General features: G+C 37.7%; 1 protein-coding gene across 1 annotated transcript in view; it reads right to left on the reverse strand.

The window, feature by feature from the left end:
• The window catches only part of LOC132555140 (spectrin beta chain, non-erythrocytic 5-like), a 125,465-nt gene that overhangs the window by 42,400 nt on the left and 59,893 nt on the right, over positions 1-23,172 (reverse strand). Inside the window, exons 27-46 of the mRNA XM_060219489.1 lie at positions 19,270-19,334; positions 18,782-18,863; positions 15,093-15,170; positions 14,266-14,393; positions 13,345-13,504; positions 11,958-12,035; positions 11,634-11,773; positions 11,290-11,413; positions 10,850-10,996; positions 10,391-10,564; positions 8,811-9,031; positions 8,173-8,359; positions 7,603-7,803; positions 7,293-7,409; positions 6,453-6,566; positions 4,349-4,372; positions 3,246-3,428; positions 2,957-3,102; positions 1,238-1,352; positions 121-231 (exon numbers count right to left, since the gene is read on the reverse strand). Coding sequence (XP_060075472.1) covers positions 121-231; positions 1,238-1,352; positions 2,957-3,102; positions 3,246-3,428; positions 4,349-4,372; positions 6,453-6,566; positions 7,293-7,409; positions 7,603-7,803; positions 8,173-8,359; positions 8,811-9,031; positions 10,391-10,564; positions 10,850-10,996; positions 11,290-11,413; positions 11,634-11,773; positions 11,958-12,035; positions 13,345-13,504; positions 14,266-14,393; positions 15,093-15,170; positions 18,782-18,863; positions 19,270-19,334 — 2,595 coding nt within the window. The remainder of the gene's footprint in view (positions 1-120; positions 232-1,237; positions 1,353-2,956; positions 3,103-3,245; positions 3,429-4,348; positions 4,373-6,452; positions 6,567-7,292; positions 7,410-7,602; positions 7,804-8,172; positions 8,360-8,810; positions 9,032-10,390; positions 10,565-10,849; positions 10,997-11,289; positions 11,414-11,633; positions 11,774-11,957; positions 12,036-13,344; positions 13,505-14,265; positions 14,394-15,092; positions 15,171-18,781; positions 18,864-19,269; positions 19,335-23,172) is intronic.

Genomic DNA, 23,172 nt, shown 5'->3' on the forward strand with positions numbered 1-23,172 from the left:
GTAATATAGCTTACTGCTATTTATCTTTCAATGTGTCTCAGGAAAAAATTCATTCAATTCAATAATATTACCTATATTTTGCATAGAAAATTCATCTAAGGTTTTTCCCCAATAACTTACCTGAGCTTCCAGTGCAATGAGTTCATTTTCAAATCCTTCATGCTTCTTGAGGTAACTTTGTGTAGCAAATAAATCTCTGCCAAGGTCATCTGGTATACTTGAGTACTTTTCCTGTAAAAACAATCATTACACTTGTTCAGTGATACACTTTGAAAATTTTTTTTGTCACCATTTTGTTTTAAAAATATGGTTTCTAAGAATTCATAACACTGAATTACTGTCTTCCATCCAGTTTACAAACTGTGATGATCAGGTTATCTGTCTGCTGAAAATGTGATGATCAGGTTATCTGTCTACTGAAAATGTGATGATCAGGTTATCTGTCTACTGAAAATGTGATGATCAGGTTATCTGTCTACTGAAAATGTGATGATCAGGTTATCTGTCTACTGAAAATATGATGATCAGGTTATCTGTCTACTGAAAATATGATGATCAGGTTATCTGTCTACTGAAAATGTGATGATCAGGTTATCTGTCTACTGAAAATGTGATGATCAGGTTATCTGTCTACTGAAAATGTGATGATCAGGTTATCTGTCTACTGAAAATATGATGATAAGGTTATCTGTCTACTGAAAATGTGATGATCAGGTTATCTGTCTACTGAAAATGTGATGATCAGGTTATCTGTCTACTGAAAATGTGATGATCAGGTTATCTGTCTACTGAAAATGTGATGATCAGGTTATCTGTCTACTGAAAATGTGATGATCAGGTTATCTGTCTACTGAAAATGTGATGATCAGGTTATCTGTCTACTGAAAATGTGATGATCAGGTTATCTGTCTACTGAAAATGTGATGATCAGGTTATCTGTCTACTGAAAATATGATGATCAGGTTATCTGTCTACTGAAAATGTGATGATCAGGTTATCTGTCTACTGAAAATGTGATGATCAGGTTATCTGTCTACTGAAAATGTGATGATCAGGTTATCTGTCTACTGAAAATGTGATGATCAGGTTATCTGTCTGCTGAAAATATGATGATCAGGTTATCTGTCTACTGAAAATATGACGATCAGGTTATCTGTCTACTGAAAATGTGATGATTGTTTATTTAGTTTTTAAACAATCTGATTATCACGTAACTTCATGGTTCAGTTGATAGTACCTGTATCCTGGCTAGGGCCTCCTCCACATCCCTATTAAATCTGTGGATTTCTCCAGCCCCATACAATTTCTGGTCCCTTGCCTCAATCTGCTCCAACAGATTGTTCCAGGATTCCCTGTGAAACACAATAAGTTGAATATTCAGCTTATCATCATCATAACAATGTTATATTCCTTATAAACCTGATTTATGGTACAGTACTGTACCCAAGCTCCAGATCTGTTCTCAACTGTCTTCTATAAGATACTGTATTACCCCAGAGTTACAGGTGTACTCACCTGATTTGGTCTTATCTCTCTCCCCTACCTGTTTTCTATAAGATACTGTATTACCCCAGAGTTACAGGTGTACTCACCTGAGTTGGTCCTGTCTCTCCCCTACCTATCTTCTATAAGATACTGTATTACCCCAGAGTTACAGGTGTACTCACCTGATTTGGTCTTATCTCTCTCCCCTACCTGTTTTCTATAAGATACTGTATTACCCCAGAGTTACAGGTGTACTCACCTGAGTTGGTCCTGTCTCTCCCCTACCTATCTTCTATAAGATACTGTATTACCCCAGAGTTACAGGTGTACTTACCTGAGTTGGTCCTGTCTCTCCCCTACCTATCTTCTATAAGATACTGTATTACCCCAGAGTTACAGGTGTACTCACCTGAGTTGGTCCTGTCTCTCCCCTACCTATCTTCTATAAGATACTGTATTACCCCAGAGTTACAGGTGTACTTACCTGAGTTGGTCCTGTCTCTCCCCTACCTATCTTCTATAAGATACTGTATTACCCCAGAGTTACAGGTGTACTCACCTGAGTTGGTCCTGTCTCTCCCCTACCTATCTTCTATAAGATACTGTATTACCCCAGAGTTACAGGTGTACTCACCTGAGTTGGTCCTGTCTCTCCCCTACCTATCTTCTATAAGATACTGTATTACCCCAGAGTTACAGGTGTACTCACCTGATTTGGTCTTATCTCTCTCCCCTACCTGTTTTCTATAAGATACTGTATTACCCCAGAGTTACAGGTGTACTCACCTGAGTTGGTCCTGTCTCTCCCCTACCTATCTTCTATAAGATACTGTATTACCCCAGAGTTACAGGTGTACTCACCTGATTTGGTCTTATCTCTCTCCCCTACCTGTTTTCTATAAGATACTGTATTACCCCAGAGTTACAGGTGTACTCACCTGAGTTGGTCCTGTCTCTCCCCTACCTATCTTCTATAAGATACTGTATTACCCCAGAGTTACAGGTGTACTCACCTGATTTGGTCTTATCTCTCTCCCCTACCTGTTTTCTATAAGATACTGTATTACCCCAGAGTTACAGGTGTACTCACCTGATTTGGTCTTATCTCTCTCCCCTACCTGTTTTCTATAAGATACTGTATTACCCCAGAGTTACAGGTGTACTCACCTGAGTTGGTCCTGTCTCTCCCCTACCTATCTTCTATAAGATACTGTATTACCCCAGAGTTACAGGTGTACTCACCTGATTTGGTCTTATCTCTCTCCCCTACCTGTTTTCTATAAGATACTGTATTACCCCAGAGTTACAGGTGTACTCACCTGAGTTGGTCCTGTCTCTCCCCTACCTATCTTCTATAAGATACTGTATTACCCCAGAGTTACAGGTGTACTCACCTGATTTGGTCTTATCTCTCTCCCCTACCTGTTTTCTATAAGATACTGTATTACCCCAGAGTTACAGGTGTACTTACCTGAGTTGGTCCTGTCTCTCTTCCACCTGTTCCCTGTATGGGACATTGTCTTCCAGCAGAGTTTTTGCCAGTCTTTCACACTGATTAAATCTCTCACCACCTGCTTCTACAGATCTCTTGAACTCATCAAATCTGTTCCTTAAAATCTGAAAGATTGCATAGATTAGATATTTCTGGGTAGCACATTACTGAAAACTGTACTTCCAAAACAAATGTTGACGGATTTCTTATCAGAACGTAATATGAAATCTTCTTTCCTACTCATCTATAAAACTTCTATAATACTTACAACCAGATACTCATAATCCTGGCCGTACTCCTCTGAAGAAGCAATCTGCATTTGCTGTTCAATCCAGCCCTCGAGATCACCACTCTCACGGGTGTAAGCATGCATCCATTTAGACATTTCCAGGTTCTGGGTTCGCTCAGCCGCAAGACGCTTCAACTTATTCAGAAAATCTTGTAAATTGTCCTAAAATCATCAGATCTTATGATTATTACAAAATAAAAAGAAAATTTCTCCGCAATACATTAGTATTCGTGGTTATCATTAATACAGAGAGTGATAAAGAGTTACTAATGAATGTCCCATAATAAAGTCATCAATGATCACAGTTCAACAGTCAGAAAATAAGAACAAGATACATAATCTACGAGGTCAGTAAGAAAAGTCTGTTACTGAATCACCATTACAAGTTTATCAAACAGAATCTTTTACTTATAGACAATGCCACCTGAAGCTTCCAAAGGCAGAATTCTCTAGACTACTAACAAAAGGAGGTATCCTAAAGAGCACAGTGAACTAAAATCACAAGTAAATTGATCATTATTCCACGTGAATTTATGAGATGAAAAAGCTAGAAAGAAAAGCAACTGAGAAGAAATCAGAAGGTGTACATAAAAGGCCAGATATCACTAAACTTCAATATCTGATGGCACCGTATGATGAGGTAGTCAGTTGTTTTAGTTCAAAATCAATTAAATCTTTTAAACAGGGATAGAAATATCATTGGAATAAAGAACTGACTTGAAGAGTTAGCGCTATCTGTTGAAAAGGTTTGCTGTAAGTGTGGTGTAGACAGGGATGGGTTGAGATAGTAAGTGTGGTGTAGACAGGGATGGGTTGAGATAGTAAGTGTGGTGTAGACAGGGAAGTTGAGATACAGCATGTGTTTTGTAGGCAAGAGGTTGAAAAACAGCAAAGCAACGATCTAAGGCAATCTAACTACATAAGCACAGCATTCTGTATACAAGGACAGAATTAAATTTTGTATGCTTGAAATCATTTTGCTGATCCAAATATAATCAGGAATGTGAACAACAATTTGTAAAATGAAAGAGAATAAGTTTCAGAGTTGAAGCATTGTGTGTAATTTGTATAAAACTGTTAACCTTGTGGCGAACGGATTCAATCATCTATAAAAATACAAGTATACAGTTCAATTAAAGCTTATTTTCATGGTGGAGATTCTAAATAGCTTACTGGAAAATTTCAGGAGAAATGAGCATTTTGACCAATAAATTAGAAGTATACCTGTAAAGATCACCAATTTGAAAGTCTTTAAAAAATCTTGAGGTTGCTTGATTATGTTACTTAAATTCAAACATGTTTGTGTTTAAACATGCTCTGTTATCAACTCAGTCTAAGAACCAACACATTTAAATTAAAATTGGAGTGAAAACCTTTTTTTTTCTTTTTCAAAAATCTCCAGTTTGGGACCAACATCTTTAACTAGAGATTGCTAAATTGAGTGAAATAAGTTGGAGGCTCCTGTACAAAACAGGAGACCTGACAGGTAAGACGGGACACCTGACAGGTAAGACAGAACACCCGACAGGCAAGACGGGACACCTGACAGGTAAGACAAGACACCTGACAGGTAAGTGTTAGTCAAGAACATCACATACTACTGATGATTTTGAAATTTAAAAAGGTTTATGATCAATGTGTGCATCTAGTTCTCTACAATATCTAATAGTGATTATAAATCTAGTGAAGAGTACTGAAGAAAGATGCGAGATGAAAACACTAGTAAAAGCTTACAACATTCAGCTTAATCTAATATCTTCAGATCTATCCAATGTCACTGCACATGAATATTTTTTTTTCAAAACAGTCACATTGTTAAAAAATTAATAGTAAATAATTGAATTTAACCATTTTTGTCCAATGTCTGTTAAAAAGGGACCAATTCAGTGTCCACCCAATGTGCATCTCATCAGCTGGACACATGAGCTTTTGTCCAGAGTTGTGTCTTGGTTACCACAATACTTTGGTTTCTGTACTCTATGGATTTTGCATTAAACATTGGTAACCTTCTGGACACATTTATCTGGATACTTTGCAATAATTAGTTTCCGTCTAGAATGAAACAATGTTGAGCAGGATAGTTTGCTTTCTATAGGTAGAGATATCTATAATGCTTGACATCTTGGTTTACATCTAAAGTGGTCTTGTTTAAAGGAGAATCCGATCTAAATTGGCATGTATTTAGACTTGACTTGTAAAAACACCATTGTTATAGAACATGGTTAAACACCATTGTTACAGAACATGGTTAAACACCATTGTTACAGAACATGGTTAAACACCATTGTTACAGAAGATAGTTAAACACCATTGTTATAGAACATGGTTAAACACCATTGTTACAGAACATGGTTAAACACCATTGTTATAGAACATGGTTAAACACCATTGTTATAGAACATGGTTAAACACCATCGTTACAGAACATGGTTAAACACCATTGTTACAGAACATGGTTAAACACCATTGTTATAGAACATGGTTAAACACCATCGTTACAGAACATGGTTAAACACCATTGTTACAGAACATGGTTAAACACCATTGTTATAGAACATGGTTAAACACCATTGTTACAGAACATGGTTAAACACCATTGTTATAGAACATGGTTAAACACCATTGTTACAGAACATGGTTAAACACCATTGTTATAGAACATGGTTAAACACCATTGTTACAGAACATGGTTAAACACCATTGTTATAGAACATGGTTAAACACCATTGTTACAGTACATGGTTAAACACTATTGTTACAGTACATGGTTAAACACCATTGTCACAGTACATGGTTAAATACTTTTGTTACAGAACATGATATTGAACCTTGCATATCTCTTTGTTTCTGTGTAGACAAGAAAACATCCTCTCTACTGCTTATTTTGTGCAGTAAAAGTATCAAGTCCTAGTTATGTGATCATTCAGCCGTGTCAGTATATCATGCCAATTTCATTTCATGTAAAAAGTTTTCAGGACAACAAGAGTACAAGTTAAAAAGTTCTAAACCCAAGAAATACTCTGCTGATGGAATGATGATCAAATCCTGTCGGAACTAATGGTCAATTATCCTGGGTTTTTCTTACTTAAACTTGACTTTTATGGATAGGTCAACCATACATAATCAGGATTCTAATGATAAACCAAGTTATGTAAATCTCAGTTAGTGCCTGAATGGTTTACTGACCTGGGCTTTCCTCAGACTGGATGGATCCTGACAGCCGATTTTGAAGATCCTTTGGGCCTCCTTACTAAGCCCAGTTACTATTCCCTGATATGTCTGAATGTCAGTCTCCAGCACCTGTCAATGGTAACAGTCATAATCTCTACTCATATTGATTAATATTATGAAATAGAATGAAGCTAATACTGGGTAATTCAGTATACAACAAACACATTTTCATGAATGTCTCTTTTGTCCTTAAGATTTCTTATTAGTTGTAGCAAGGCTAGATGAATATCAGTTGACCTGCATTACCATAAATTAAAATAGTTTTCAGCACCATTCTCTGGTTTTCTCATCCAATCTCTGAATCTCCTCTAATTTGACCTCTAAGAATTAAATGGTCTGTTTATACACACCTTGACCAAAGGATGCCCCAGATGAAATCTGATTGAAATTCTCTTTTATTATATAATCAGCTTGTTTTCCAATGAATTTTCCCCATGTAATAATTTTGTATATGTCTATTAATGTAACCCTGAAGAATTTTTCACTGACTATGGCAGTCAGAAATTGATTGTGATGTCATAATAAGGATAATGGCATTTTGTCATCAATTGAAAATGGCACAATAAATGGCTGCCTTGGTTTGATTTTGTCATCATATTTTACTTAAAAACATGTCAAAATGTAACTTTTAAGATTTATGTGATAAAAATTATTGACATCTGAAATTTGTTTTCATTTCATATAAGATGAAAACTCCTTTATAAAGATCCTATATATTTGTATATTTATACAAGTTTTTCTCACAATAACCAATTGTATTCACCCAGGATTAATACTATACAAACATGGACATACCTTGTTCTTGGTGAGCATTTTGTCTGCTGCTGATTCATCTTTACCATAATCTGTGCTTGTAACTAATACCATCTTGTCATTGATCCAGTTTTCCACCTCAGCAACCTCTGACAGGTACTGTACAAAACAACACTTGACAGCATTAAGATATATACACATAGGTACAGTAAATTCACCAATTTATCACACAGAATATATATCATCTTTGTTTTCAGATTTATATTGCAATGTATGCTAAATAACTGTTGAATGTACTTTCTGGATTATTGATGAAATCTTGGGATGTGAGATCACTGTAATGTAAACTGACCCTCTGGATTTGGACGGAGAGATCAAGGTTCTTCTTGCGTATTTTGGACTTGTTGGCAAGATCATCCCTGGAGAGTTGTAGTTCTTGACACTTGTCTTTGATCTGTTTGGCACTGGAGTGGCGCTCCTCTATCAGTTTCTCTCCAGTACCTATCACCTTCTCAACAATGGGGTGATGGCCAAGTATCTCCAGGTCAAGTTTCTACAAAGCAGAAGTGGACCAATAAGTCAATGAAATAATTTAATGATTTATATTAATGAAATGTTTGTCTGTCATGAGTGGATGAATATATTTCTTAACAGAATAATAGTAAATTAAGTCTTTGTGAAGTAATAAAAAAGATAAAAATACAAATGACAGTCTTGTATTTTTGTGATTTCTTTAATTTCTTTGTACATTTAATTTCTGATTCTTTGACATGACCTCCACATTATTTATAATTTTTGATATTGTAACTTATTAAAACCTACAAGTTTAGTTTCAAGATTTCTTACATTCAAATGGTATTTGAAAAATAGAAAACTTTAAACCAATCAAATGTTTCAACTTTTGTTGCCTTTTAAAATGTACCTGATGCTTTTTGTGTAGATTCTGAGCATCTACCAGACTTTTGCCATATTCTGTTGAGGAGGCAGCAGGCAGGTGCTCTTTAATCCAGATAATCTCTTCATCTGCATCAAACTTGAACTGATAGAAGTGAAGTGAGTCCTGTAGAAGGTCTTTCCTTCTCTCCACTTCAGGCCTCAATTTTCCAAATCTTAATTTGAAAAGCAGAAGCAAGTAAGCAGTGTATACAGTTGATTGGAACAATTTGTATTATATCTAACTGAACGGTAAAACATTTTTTCTCGTGAATAGCTCAGGGAAAAATGACACTTTTGATCTATAAAAGAACGTTAAAATTCATTAAACTTGAGAAGTCAGTTATGTTGACAAAACATTTATTTTGGGTATTTGTATATCTTAAAATATCTATATTGGATAACTGAACCTTTAAGATAAAAAACATCCTTCAGAAAATAAGTGTAAAATAGCAATACACTTAAATAACAATGACATTATACTCAACAGAACCTTGCAGCTCATAGTAAATGTCCCTAAAACCTATTAGTGACAGTGAAATCAGACATAAGTATTATGGCAGACAAATCCTGTTATCAAAAACCCCATTATTTTGAGGCTTTGGATTAATTAAATAAAGTACTCACCTTGTGTTAAAGACATCAACAGCCTTTCGGATTCCTGCACTGTCAAAATGGCCAGAGTCTGCCAGAGCCTGGCCCTGAGAAATGATGTCATTGATGGTTGCATCTAACAAGACCAAATCACTCTCTAGATTCTGGTGCTTTTTCAACAATGCTTTGACCCCTCGGAGGTCAGACCCGACATCGGGGTTGGCCACTGACTTTTCCATCTCATCCAGTTTCCCCTACACAAAGTTGAAAAAGTCAAAATGAAAAAATATTGCTTCAGTTTAAGTCAGTTGATTCATCCATTTCAAATATAACTGACATTTACTTTCAATATTCCATTATATTCACACTACAAGAGAAAACATTTAAAATGAACATGAAGATACAAATTTCAATACACTTCCTTTCAAAAAGACTTTCCCAGCTATAGATATCAAAGCCAACATTTATAGAAATCAAGATCTTAGATTACCAAAGTTAAATCAAAATATAAATTATCTGCAATATTTTAGTTTAAATGATTACATTGATTACAAAATGGCTGGCTAACATATGGACGCTTAGTTATACACACCATAGGTCACTGAGGGAAACTGGCTGGCTAACATATGGACGCTTAGTTATATACACCATAGGTCACTGAGGGAAAATGGCTGGCTAACATATGGACGCTTAGTTATATATACCATAGGTCACTGAGGGAAAATGGCTGGCTAACATATGGACGCTTAGTTATACACACCATAGGTCACTGAGGGAAAATGGCTGGCAAACATATGGACGCTTAGTTATATATACCATAGGTCACTGAGGGAAAATGGCTGGCTAACATATGGACGCTTAGTTATATATACCATAGGTCACTGAGGGAAAATGGCTGGCTAACATATGGACGCTTAGTTATACACACCATAGGTCACTGAGGGAAACTGGCTGGCTAACATATGGACGCTTAGTTATATACACCATAGGTCACTGAGGGAAAATGGCTGGCTAACATATGGACGCTTAGTTATATACACCATAGGTCACTGAGGGTAAATGGCTGGCTAACATATGGACGCTTAGTTATATACACCAAAGGTCACTGAGGGAAAATGGCTGGCTAACATATGGACGCTTAGTTATATACACCATAGGTCACTGAGGGAAAATGGCTGGCTAACATATGGACGCTTAGTTATATATACCATAGGTCACTGAGGGAAAATGGCTGGCTAACATATGGACGCTTAGTTATACACACCATAGGTCACTGAGGGAAAATGGCTGGCTAACATATGGACGCTTAGTTATACATACCATAGGTCACTGAGGGAAAATGGCTGGCTAACATATGGACGCTTAGTTATATACACCATAGGTCACTGAGGGGAAAATGGCTGGCTAACATATGGACGCTTAGTTATATACACCATAGGTCACTGAGGGAAAATGGCTGGCTAACATATGGATGCTTAGTTATATATACCATAGGTCACTGAGGGAAAATGGCCCCAGAAAATCAACTGCAGTCGATTGGGCAATGCCTGGTGACAGGCAGAGCCATGGAGACAAAAAACCGCCATCATCATCATCATTGTGGGAAAACCTACCTGAGCATCAGCTAATGCTTTATTGAGAGCATACTGCTGAGCTGCCTGACGGAGTTTGTTCCCTTTGTCAGTAGACTTTTCCGAGAGGTCCCTCCACTGAGTGTTAAGGCCATCAAGAATGACTTTGATCTCAGGAGAAGCAGGATGTCTATCTTGTATCATGACATTTCCTTGCTGAAGACAACCACAATATACTGATTTAGTGAATGGATGGAGAAAATTGTGTATATTGGTTGATTCAGAAATCAGTATGAAGCAAACACTGGTGAATCTGGTTTGACACCATGATTTGTATGACAGACCTTTGACATTATTATTAGAACTGCTATTAGTCTTGTATTTTTTTCAACATTAATTTGATAAGATAACTTATCAATGAAAAAGGTTTATCCTTACATTTATTTTACTAATATTACATACAAGAGTCACTTGATTTTCCATAGAACACTAAAAGCCCACCTCATTTAGAGACTTGAGTCCTTCACTGTTGGCCTTAAGTTCTGCCTCAAAAGCCTGGTGTTTCTTCAGTTTTTCCTGGAGGTTGGTGAGATCCCTGTAAGACTCATCTGTAGCTGTTTTGTACTTTTCCTTCATCCAAGATGACAGCTACAAAAGCAGTAAATTGCTAGTATATATGATTATCTATAACTACCCGACAATTTTCAAATAATCCAATTACACAGCCTGTAAGTGTAATATTCTATATGAGTCAATATGAGCAGGTACCACTACATTATTCAATGGTATACTAGTACAATCTTTTTATGTAGGAACTTTTCAGTGTAAACATAGTTGGGGTAGAAACAGTAATGATCTGTTCCCAATTTAACATGTATGATGTCAGAGAGAAAGAATATAGAGGTAGACATTTCTACAAATAAACATCTAGAAAGTCTCACCTCTGCAGCATCTCTCTTGAATTCCTGAGATCCTTGGGCAGCTAGCAGTGCATTATGACGTTCCAAAGCCTTCTCTTTTACCTTCTGCCGTCTCTCTAATGCCTGATTTCGGCGGTTATCAATGCTGAAAGGTGGTAGTATCAGAAATATTTTCTTCAGTTAACTCCATAGTCATGACCACATTTAAAATCTCCATACATCACAATTACAATGTAACAATCACCACACTAAAGTAATGCCAAGAGAGCATTTCCTCAATCTATCTTGGTGAGACTGAGAGAATGTTTTCAGTGCAGGTGCACTATGAGGCAAACTGAACCCAAATCCAAAGATTATTAACTTACTGATCCTTGTCAGGGTGGTCCTCTGCAATCAGCTTACTGGCAAGATCATCAAGGGCTTTCACCTTCTCATCTTGGGCCTGTAGTGTACTTTCAAAATCTTCATGTCGTTTGAATAGTGACTCTACATCATCCACTGTGCTCTGTTAACATACCAATAATACACTGAGTAACTCACATAAAACGACATTGTCAACTGTGATCTTTAACATACCGATAAACTGACAGAGTAATACACATAAAACCACAGATCTGTACACTGAAATGTATGGATATCTGATCTGATTATCTGGGGTAAAATTATTACACTTCCAAGTTCCAGCTTACCCCAAGGTCAGCAAACTCCAGAAATTTTTCGTGGCTGCTTGTCACTGAGTCAATGTTGTCTGCATCTTTGTTAAAAGCCTGTAGATATACAAGATGATAAAACTCTAGATAACAGCACATAACTTCACTTCGTCACAATACCTCATCTCCATAACCAAAATTGTTTATCTTAAATTTCATAAATAAATCATAAATATCAATGTTTATTCTCTCTCTCACCTGTAATTGTAGATAGGAAATTAAATACTTCAAACATATTTTACAGTAAAACCAAAGGCATAAGTATTTTAATCACAAATCCATATATCAGCAAAACATCCCTTAACTGTAAGTCCCAGGTATCAACACATCACCTACCTGTAAGTCCCAGGTATTAACACACCACTTACCTGTAAGTCCCAGGTATCAACACACCACTTACCTGTAAGTCCCAGATATCAACACATCACCTACCTGTAAGTCCCAGGTATCAACACATCACCTACCTGTAAGTCCCAGGTATCAACACACCACTTACATGCAAGTCCCATGTATCAACATATCACTTACCTGTAAGTCCAAGGTATTAACACATCACCTACCTGTAAGTCCCAGGTATCAACAAATCACTTACCTATGAGTCCCATGTATCAACATATCACTTACATGTATGTCCCAGGTATCAACACATCACCTACCTGTAAGTCTCAGGTATCAACACACCACTTACATGCAAGTCCAAGGTATCAACACACCACTTACCTGTAAGTCCCAGGTATCAACACATCACCTACATGTAAGTCCCAGGTATCAACACATCACCTACCTGTAAGTCCCAGGTATCAACACATCACCTACCTGTAAGTCCCAGGCATCAACACACCACTTACATGCAAGTCCCATGTATCAACATATCACTTACCTGTAAGTCCCAGGTATCAACACATCACCTACCTGTAAGTCCCAGGTATCAACACATCACTTACCTGTGAGTCCCATGTATCAACATATCACTTACATGTATGTCCCAGGTATCAACACATCACCTACCTGTAAGTCTCAGGTATCAACACATCACTTACCTGTAAGTCCCAGGTATCAACACAGCACTTACCTGTGAGTCCCAGGTATCAACACATCACCTACCTGTAAGTCCCAGGTATCAACACATCACTTACCTGTATGTCCCAGGTATCAACACATCACCTACCTGTAAGTCCCAGGTATCAACACAGCACTTACCTGTAAGTCCCAGGTATCAACACATCACCTACCTGTAAATCCCAGGTATCAACACATCACTTACCTGTATGTCCCAGGTATCAACACAGCACTTACCTGTAAGTCCCATGTATCAACACAGCATTACTAACTTGTAAATTCCTGGTATTGATGGAACATTACTTACCTGTAAATCGTAGGCATCCTGTAACTGATTTTTTCTGTGGAGCCACATTTCATTAATGGCTTTTTCATCCTCCTCCAATTTCCCTAATTTATCTTTTACATCTGATGCATCAGGTGTTTTCTGCAGAACACTGCATGCTAGAGCCTTCACTTGCTCAAATCTAAACAACACAAACATGCAGCTATTTTCAAAACGAAGCAAAGTATTTGTTCTTATGCCTTTATATTTTGAAAGAGAAACTTTAAAATGTGCACTTTTCTTGTAAAATTGCCTGTTTTGAAGCCTTCATTCCACCATATATTATGGAATTGTTTCATTACCTAGTAAATATTTGAGAATTTTTGTATACCTACTTACATTTTGTACACCTGTCTGTTTCTAGGTCATGTGTACCTACTTACATTTTGTACACCGGTCTGTTTCTAGGTCATGTGTACCTACTTACATTTTGTACACCTGCCTGTTTCTAGGTCATGTGTACCTACTTACATTTTGTACACCTGTCTGTTTCTAGGTCATGTGTACCTACTTGGGTTTTGTGTACCTGTCTGTTTCCAGGTCATGTGTACCTACTTGAGTTTGTGTACCTGTCTGTTTCTAGGTCAGGTTAACCTACTTGGTTTTGTGTACCTGTCTGTATCTAGGTCATGTGTACCTACTTGGGTTTTGTGTACCTGTCTGTTTCCAGGTCATGTGTACCTACTTGAGTTTGTGTACCTGTCTGTTTCTAGGTCAGGTTAACCTACTTGGTTTTGTGTACCTGTCTGTATCTAGGTCATGTGTACCTACATGGGTTTTGTGTACCTGTCTGTTTCTAGGTCATGTATACCTACTTGGGTTTTGTGTACCTGTCTGTTTCTAGGTCATGTGTACCTACTTCAGTTTTGTGTACCTGTCTGTTTCTAGGTCATGTGTACCTACTTAGGTTTGTGGGCCTCGATGTCATCAGCTAGTTCATCGTGGTCCTTTATCATGTTCTCTGCCATCTGTACATCCCGAGGCATGTCATTGGTGGCCAACTTGGACTTCATCGTACTACTCCATGCCATCTATCAGATACAACCATTAAGTTATACCAGCCATCTATCAGATACAACCATTAAGGTATACCAGCCATCTATCAGATACAACCATTAAGTTATACCAGTCATCTATCAGACACAACCATTAAGTTATACCAGCCATCTATCAGATACAACCATTAAGTTATACCTGCCATCTATCAGATACAACCATTAAGTTATACCAAGGATACCAAAATCATATGTCAAAAATGTACCTGATATGTCAGACCCACATGGATGCCTCCTGCTGGTAACTAAGTAGAAGTTTGGATCTTTTTACATTTATTGGCTTTGTTAAAAGACAATTTCTGCCTGCAGGATCTATTGCAAAGAATCTGAAGAGTTTTGTCTGCAGATTTATATTTTACTCCTCACTATAGTTTGGCAAGGCTTTCCAATATTAATCTTAAAGTTTTGTAAAAAATTATTTTTTATAGTTCAAATGGCAATAATTCTGGAAAATATAAACTGACCGACCAGAACCAAACTTGACCTACATATCATTATCATGCAACGTATAACAAATTTCAATTCTATATCTGTTCCATTTGAAGAATAAATAAGTAAGTAAACACCAATAGGACAGAATGATGGACAAAGGAAACACTTAAAGTTCCCATTACTGAAACAGTGTGACAAAAAAACAAATATTTGCAAAAGGTATTAAACTCTGTCAGCACTAACCAAATCCTTTGCATCATCGTTGAACTGCTGGCGTTCTTGTGAATCTCCCAGTTTGTCCTTCTTGGCATCAGCCTTTCTCTATAATGATAAGGAAACATTCTAAAAGCTGACAAAAGTAAAATCAACTTAAATGTCTGGTTTCATCTCTCAAGTTGAAATTATTAAGTATATATAAAATCCTTTCAGAAAAATATTCCAAATGTAGTTACCATTAATAATTAAAATGATATATTCTAGTGAACTGTAATAGATATAAAGGTAAGGTAATATATAGTAGAATTGTACTCTAACAACCAAGGTCAGGTAATATATAGTAGAATTGTACCCTAGTAACCAAGGTCAGGTAATATATAGTAATATTGTACTCTAATAACCAAGGTCAGGTAATATATAGTAATATTGTACTCTAACAACCAAGGTCAGGTAAGATATAGGAGAATTGTACCCTAGTAACCAAGGTCAGGTAAGATATAGGAGAATTGTACCTTAGTAACCAAGGTCAGGTAAGATATAGGAGAATTATACCCTAGTAACCAAGGTCAGGTAATATATAGGAGAATTGTACCCTAGTAACCAAGGTCAGGTAATATATAGTAATATTGTACTCTAACAACCAAGGTCAGGTAAGATATAGTAATATTGTACTCTAACAACCAAGGTCAGGTAATATATAGTAATATTGTACTCTAACAACCAAGGTCAGGTAAGATATATGAGAATTGTACCCTAGTAACCAAGGTCAGGTAATATATAGTAATATTGTACTCTAACAACCAAGGTCAGGTAAGATATAGTAATATTGTACGGTAACAACCAAGGTCAGGTAATATATAGTAATATTGTACTCTAACAACCAAGGTCAGGTAAGATATAGGAGAATTGTAACCTAGTAACCAAGGTCAGGTAATATATAGTAATATTGTACTCTAACAACCAAGGTCAGGTAAGATATAGTAATATTGTACGGTAACAACCAAGGTCAGGTAATATATAGTAATATTGTACTCTAACAACCAAGGTCAGGTAAGATATAGGAGAATTGTAACCTAGTAACCAAGGTCAGGTAATATATAGTAATATTGTACTCTAACAACCAAGGTCAGGGAAAATATAGGAAAATTGTACCCTAGTAACCAAGGTCAGGTAATATATAGTAAAATTGTACCCTAGTAACCAAGGTCAGGTAATATATAGTAGAATTGTACCCTAGTAACCAAGGTCAGGTAATATATAGGAGCATTGTACCCTAGTAACTAAGGTCAGGTAAGATATAGGAGAATTGTACCTTAGTAACCAAGGTCAGGGAAGATATAGGAGAATTGTACCCTAGTAACCAAGGTAAGGTAAGATATAGGAGAATTGTACCTTAGTAACCAAGGTCAGGGAAGATATAGGAGAATTGTACCCTAGTAACCAAGGTCAGGTGATATATATGAGAATTGTACCCTAGTAACCAAGGTCAGGTAAGATATAGGAGAATTGTACCCTAGTAACCAAGGTCAGGTAAGATATAGGAGAAGTGTACCCTAGTAACCAAGGTCAGGTAAGGTATATGAGAATTGTACCCTAGTAACCAAGGTCAGGTGATATATATGACAATTGTACCCTAGTAACCAAGGTCAGGTAATATATAGTAATATTGTACTCTAACAACCAAGGTCAGGGAAGATATAGGAAAATTGTACCCTAGTAACCAAGGTCAGGTAATATATAGTACAATTGTACCCTAGTAATCAAGGTCAGGTAATATATAGTAGAATTGTACCCTAGTAACCAAGGTCAGGTAATATATAGGAGCATTGTACCCTAGTAACTAAGGTCAGGTAAGATATAGGAGAATTGTACCTTAGTAACCAAGGTCAGGGAAGATATAGGAAAATTGTACCCTAGTAACCAAGGTCAGGTAAGATATAGGAGAATTGTACCTTAGTAACCAAGGTCAGGGAAGATATAGGAGAATTGTACCCTAGTAACCAAGGTCAGGTGATATATATGAGAATTGTACCCTAGTAACCAAGGTCAGGTAAGATATAGGAGAATTGTACCCTAGTAACCAAGGTCAGGTAAGATATAGGAGAAGTGTACCCTAGTAACCAAGGTCAGGTAAGGTATATGAGAATTGTACCCTAGTAACCAAGGTCAGGTGATATATATGAGAATTGTACCCTAGTAACCAAGGTCAGGTAATATATGGTAGAATTGTACTCTAACAACCAAGGTCAGGTAAGATATAGGAGAATTGTACCCTAGTAACCAAGGTCAGGTAATATATAGTAGAATTGTACCCTAGTTACCAAGGTCAGGTAAGAAAGACGAGAATTGTACCCTAGTTACCAAGGTCAGGTAAGATATAGGAGAATTGTACCCTAGTAACCAAGGTCAGGGAAGATATAGCAGAATTGTACCCTAGTAACCAAGGTCAGGTAATATATAGCAGAATTGTACCCTAGTAACCAAGGTCAGGTAAGATATAGGAGAATTGTACCCTAGTAACCAAGGTCAGGTAAGGTATATGAGAATTGTACCCTAGTAACCAAGGTCAGGTAGGGTTTATGAGAATTGTAACCTAGTAACCAAGGTCAGGTAAGGTATATGAGAATTGTACCCTAGTAACCAAGGTCAGGGAAGATATAGGAGAATTGTACCCTAGTAACCAAGGTCAGGTAAGATATAGGAGAATTGTACCTTAGTAACCAAGGTCAGGGAAGATATAGGAGAATTGTACCCTAGTAACCAAGGTCAGGTGATATATATGAGAATTGTACCCTAGTAACCAAGGTCAGGTAAGATATAGGAGAATTGTACCCTAGTAACCAAGGTCAGGTAAGATATAGGAGAAGTGTACCCTAGTAACCAAGGTCAGGTAAGGTATATGAGAATTGTACCCTAGTAACCAAGGTCAGGTGATATATATGAGAATTGTACCCTAGTAACCAAGGTCAGGTAAGAAAGACGAGAATTGTACCCTAGTAACCAAGGTCAGGTAAGATCTAGGAGAATTGTACCCTAGTAACCAAGGTCAGGGAAGATATAGCAGAATTGTACCCTAGTAACCAAGGTCAGGTAATATATAGCAGAATTGTACCCTAGTAACCAAGGTCAGGTAAGATATAGGAGAATTGTACCCTAGTATCCAAGGTCAGGTAAGGTATATGAGAATTGTACCCTAGTAACCAAGGTCAGGTAGGGTTTATGAGAATTGTACCCTAGTAACCAAGGTCAGGTAAGGTATATGAGAATTGTACCCTAGTAACCAAGGTCATGTAAGGTATATGAGAATTGTACCCTAGTAACCAAGGTCAGGTAAGGTATATGATAATTGTACCCTAGTAACCAAGGTCAGGTAAGGTATATGAGAATTGTACCCTAGTAACCAAGGTCAGGTAAGGTATATGAGAATTGTACCCTAGTAACCAAGGTCAGGTAAGGTATATGAGAATTGTACCCTAGTAACCAAGGTCAGGTAAGGTATATGAGAATTGTACCCTAGTAACCAAGGTCAGGTAAGGTATATGAGAATTGTAACCTAGTAACCAAGGTCAGGTAAGGTATATGAGAATTGTACCCTAGTAACCAAGGTCAGGTAAGGTATATGAGAATTGTACCCTAGTAACCAAGGTCAGGTAAGGTATATGAGAATTGTACCCTAGTAACTAGGATTAGATATATTCAGTGTACTCTATTAGTACCTTTAAGTTATCCCACATATTCTGCAGCTCTTTCTGTCTCTGATCCACATATTCCCGTTCATCAGGGTAGGATGCTCTCACTCTGTACAAGAACAATTGTTGGCACGTTCAAACTTTCATTGATCAGGACATAATTTAATTTTGAATTGCTATTTTCATGTGAAAATTTTTATTTGCAGTTTAAAGTCACAATTTTTGGCGGATATTGTCAGCAATCTTCTTCATCTTATGACAATACTTATACTGACATCACATTTACCCTGAACATTCACATAGAGAGTCACATATACAACTTCTACAGTATGTCACACCAATGGTCACATGACAACCAACTGTCATGTGACCACCAACGGTTTTGTTACATCCAAAGGTCATATTTGACCTATGGTGAGCTGTTGTTGATGCTGGTCTTTGATGTCATCACCTGTATCATAGTCACTTAAAACTCAGAAGACATATTCTTAGGAGTCTGAGTCTGTTTAACTTACGAGTCTGCTAGGTAATTCATTCTGTTCATTTTCTCCTCTACAGGAACCAGCTCTCGTTCCAAATTCTGAAAAAAATGAATGAAAATGTATAAGTTATTCTTAAGAAAAAAAACAAGTCTCATAAAAAACAATCTCATAATGATAATATACAACATTTCTATAGCGCCCCTGTATAATTACACAAGTTACTCTAAGGCACTTTACAGTGCATGTAAAATTTCAGTCATGGTATCAAAAATACATTATACATCTACATATATGTATGATATGCTGATCATTGTGTCCGCATGATCATCAGAAAAAACAACACATGTATGTACATGTAGCAAAAATGACTATTCTAAGAAAAAGCACACCTGAACAGATGATTCTTAACATCCTTTTTGAAAGTGGCGAGTGTTGTTGATTTCCTGGTTTGTGATGGTAGGTTATTCCACAGTGTGGCGGCAACCTTCCCAAAACATCGGTCACCACAAGTCGCAGTACGCGACGTAGGCACACATAGCAGGGACTTAGCCTCTGACCGTAATGAACGTGAAGGCTGGTAGGGAGTGACGAGCTCTGTTAGATAACCAGGAGCTGTTCCATCGAGTGTTTTGTAGGTGTGCATCAGAATCTTGTACTGTGACCTATAATGCACAGGAACCAATGTAAGGAATGTAGCACGGGTGTAATGTGCTCACGTTTTCTAGTACTGGAAACCAGACGCGCAGCAGTGTTCTGGACTTTCTGCAGGCGCCTAGTTGCCGAGTCAGAGATTCCATATAAAAGAGTGTTCCCATAGACCAGGCGAGAAGTCACAAGTGAATGTAACAGTGTCTTGCATGCATCCGTAGTGATGATCTGCCGAATACGTTCAATATTCCAAAGTTGGTAGTATCAGCTTTTTGCAATAGCATTCACCTGCTTTTCCATGGTCATTGAACTGTCGAAGTGTACACCAAGGTTTTTAACAAGCTGCCTTAATGGTTTTTGTACCAACTTTAAGCTGGATATCATGTGTCTGTTGATGCTTTGGTGCAAAAAACAATGAGTTCCGTCTTATCCTGGTTAAGCTTAAGCATATTGGCGTTCATCCAAGCACTGATGTCTACTAGGCAGGCCTCCAAGTTATGTGCGATGGTATCCCAGTTATGTTGGGGTCTGATAACCATATATATCTATGTATCGTCTGCATAACAATGATAAAGCAGGTTATGGCGACGACAGATCTCACCAATTGGTTTCAAGTACAGACAGTACTTGCGAGGTCCAAGCACCGACCCTTGTGGAACACCAAATCAAAGGATATTTTCATCAGATGTGGCTGATCCTATGGCCACACACTGTCGTCTGTCACTCAGATAGGAATGAATCCAGCATAAAGAGTCCCCCGTGATTCCATGAGAGTAATCTGGACGTTTAAAAAGTATGCCGTGATCAATGACGTCAAATGCTGCGGATAGGTCCAGCATGACAAGCACTACTCTCCACTTGTTGTCTAAGGCTGCAACAATATCGTGTATGCGAAGGAGTGCTGTTTCAGTGGAGTATCTTGTGCGGTAGGATGACTGCAGGTTGTCATGCAGACTGTTTGCCTGCAGATGCAACTCTAAACGCATGGAAACAATATTCTCAAGTATCTTGGATAAGAATGGAAGATTTGATACGGGAGGGTAGTTTTTTAATTCCTCCCTGTTCAGCACAGACCTCTTAATTAATGGTTTGACATTAGCCTTCTTGAACCACAATGGTACCTTTGACTCTGCCAATGATTTGTTCATGATCGAGGTAATCAAAGGAAGCAATGCTTCAAGACATTGCTTCAATAGACATGTGGGAAGTGGATCCAGCTGACAGGACTTAAATGGCCAGTTGGTAATAATCTTGCGCACCTCGTCCTCAGATGTTGGTGTGAGCTGTGTCAATGCTTCGCCATCAAATGGTGTGTCAGCTGTCATTACAAGGTTATCACTGTTGACTAGACTGTTCACACAAGGTTATCACTGTTGGCTAGACTGTTCACACAAGGTTATCACTGTTGGCTAGACTGTTCACACAAGGTTATCACTGTTGGCTAGACTGTTCACACAAGGTTATCACTGTTGGCTAGACTGTTCACAGTACCAATGTTCATTCTGATAGTCGTGATTTTGTTCAAGAAATAATTACTGAACTTGTTAGACAAGATCTTTTCAGATGAACAGCTTGGTAGGATTGTATCGCCATTCTGGCCCATAAGGTTATTGGTTAGCCTGAAAAGTTGCTCATGGTCGGTACCACATTCTGCTATCTTATCTGAATAGTAATTCTTCTTTGCTTGAACAAGCAGCAACCTGACTAACTGACATTGATCCTTGTAGATCTGTTGGTGGATTGACTGTTTTGTCTCTCTGCTTTTCTTCGCTTCTGTTTTGCCTCGTGTGATTCCTCTGTATACCAGGGAGAATTTGGTCTTTCAGTAATCACCTTGGTCTACAGCGGTACATGTTTGTCAGTCAGGTCATTTATACCAGAATTGAATGCTTCGACAAGATTGTCTACCCCACCAGCAGTTGATTGTAGTGTGAGAGGATTTGATGTCTCTACTGAAATCTGTTACGGAAACTGACCTCCTTTCTAATGCAACCTAGTTTACCACAACTAAGTGTAATATGCACAGAAAGGTGATCACCAGATGGGTTCCCCTCGACATCACTAAGGCACAGGTCTACGACAGATGGTACTCCATAAATGATCAAGCTATTTTCTCTTGTGATGACAACATCGAGTGGATGGCCATGGACATGTGTAGCTTTAGTCACATGTTGCACCAAACCATGAGCGTCTAGTAGCTCAGAGAACTGACGAGAATCCGCATTCATTGGGTTGTCAAGATGGAAATTGAGATCACCTGTTATAATGATCTCCTGTGGTATTACAACCTGATGGTCCAAGTAGTTAGACGACTCTTCAAAAAACACAGCGTTTCAGAAACCGTTTCGTTTAGACGGAGGGAGTCAGTATATTATACATGATCTGATTTGTACATTGCCAGCACAAATCGAGCAACTGAGGTACTCAAAGTGGGTGAAGTCATCATCTTGACTAGAAGCATGTTGTCTAACATTTAAATTTTTCTTAAATAGCTCCCCCACACCACCTCCACATTTCTCCTGGCAGGAATTTTGTATAATGTCATATCCTGGTGGAACAAGCTCCGCTAACACCTGGTTGTCAATGTTTGTTCCAGGTCTCCGTTAATGCCAAATATCAATGTCCTGAGATGTAATGAAATCAATGATAGAGAGTGCCTTATTCTTTACCAAGCCACAGTTCAGGGACATAAGATTCAGTGGAACAACCCATTTTGAAGGAGTGACCGTCATTGGCCTAATGATGCTATGCAGTTTTGGCGTTCTATACAGATGATTTTGTATTGTGTACTGATGTATCGTTTCTAGACTGCACTGGTGTTTCAGCCCCTCTGCCTGCCTTAGTCCCTCGCCTTGGTCGACATATTTTGGGCCAATTAATCCTCTGAAGAGCCTTCAGACAATCTTGACCAATAGCATTACTCACTGGTCGAATTACCAGGAGATCAGATCTGCTATATCTAAACATGTTGCACTGTGGTGTCCAATTGCATAGATCTTAAACTCATTCATGTATTTACACCCGCCACTAACTTTCTCATTTCATCAATTTCACGATAAGGTGTTCATTAAAAAAGTCAGCCTCGGGTATATTCCTGAAATGGGGATTTAATCATAATATTGACTGTAAAGACAAGATAAGTCTCCATTGATCTTGATGATCTTGATTTACTTTTAATATTAAACGGGTCAAATGTAACAAATTCTATTCAAGGAATGTCAAAACTTAATGAAGCAGAATCACACGTACTTGTAATCAACAGAATCACAGGTACTTGTAATCAACAGA

The sequence above is a fragment of the Ylistrum balloti genome, unplaced genomic scaffold, assembly GCF_031769215.1.
Source record: "Ylistrum balloti isolate Yb309-2 unplaced genomic scaffold, AGI_CSIRO_Ybal_v1 Utg370454, whole genome shotgun sequence".
In the NCBI taxonomy this organism is placed as follows: Eukaryota; Metazoa; Mollusca; class Bivalvia; order Pectinida; family Pectinidae; genus Ylistrum; species Ylistrum balloti.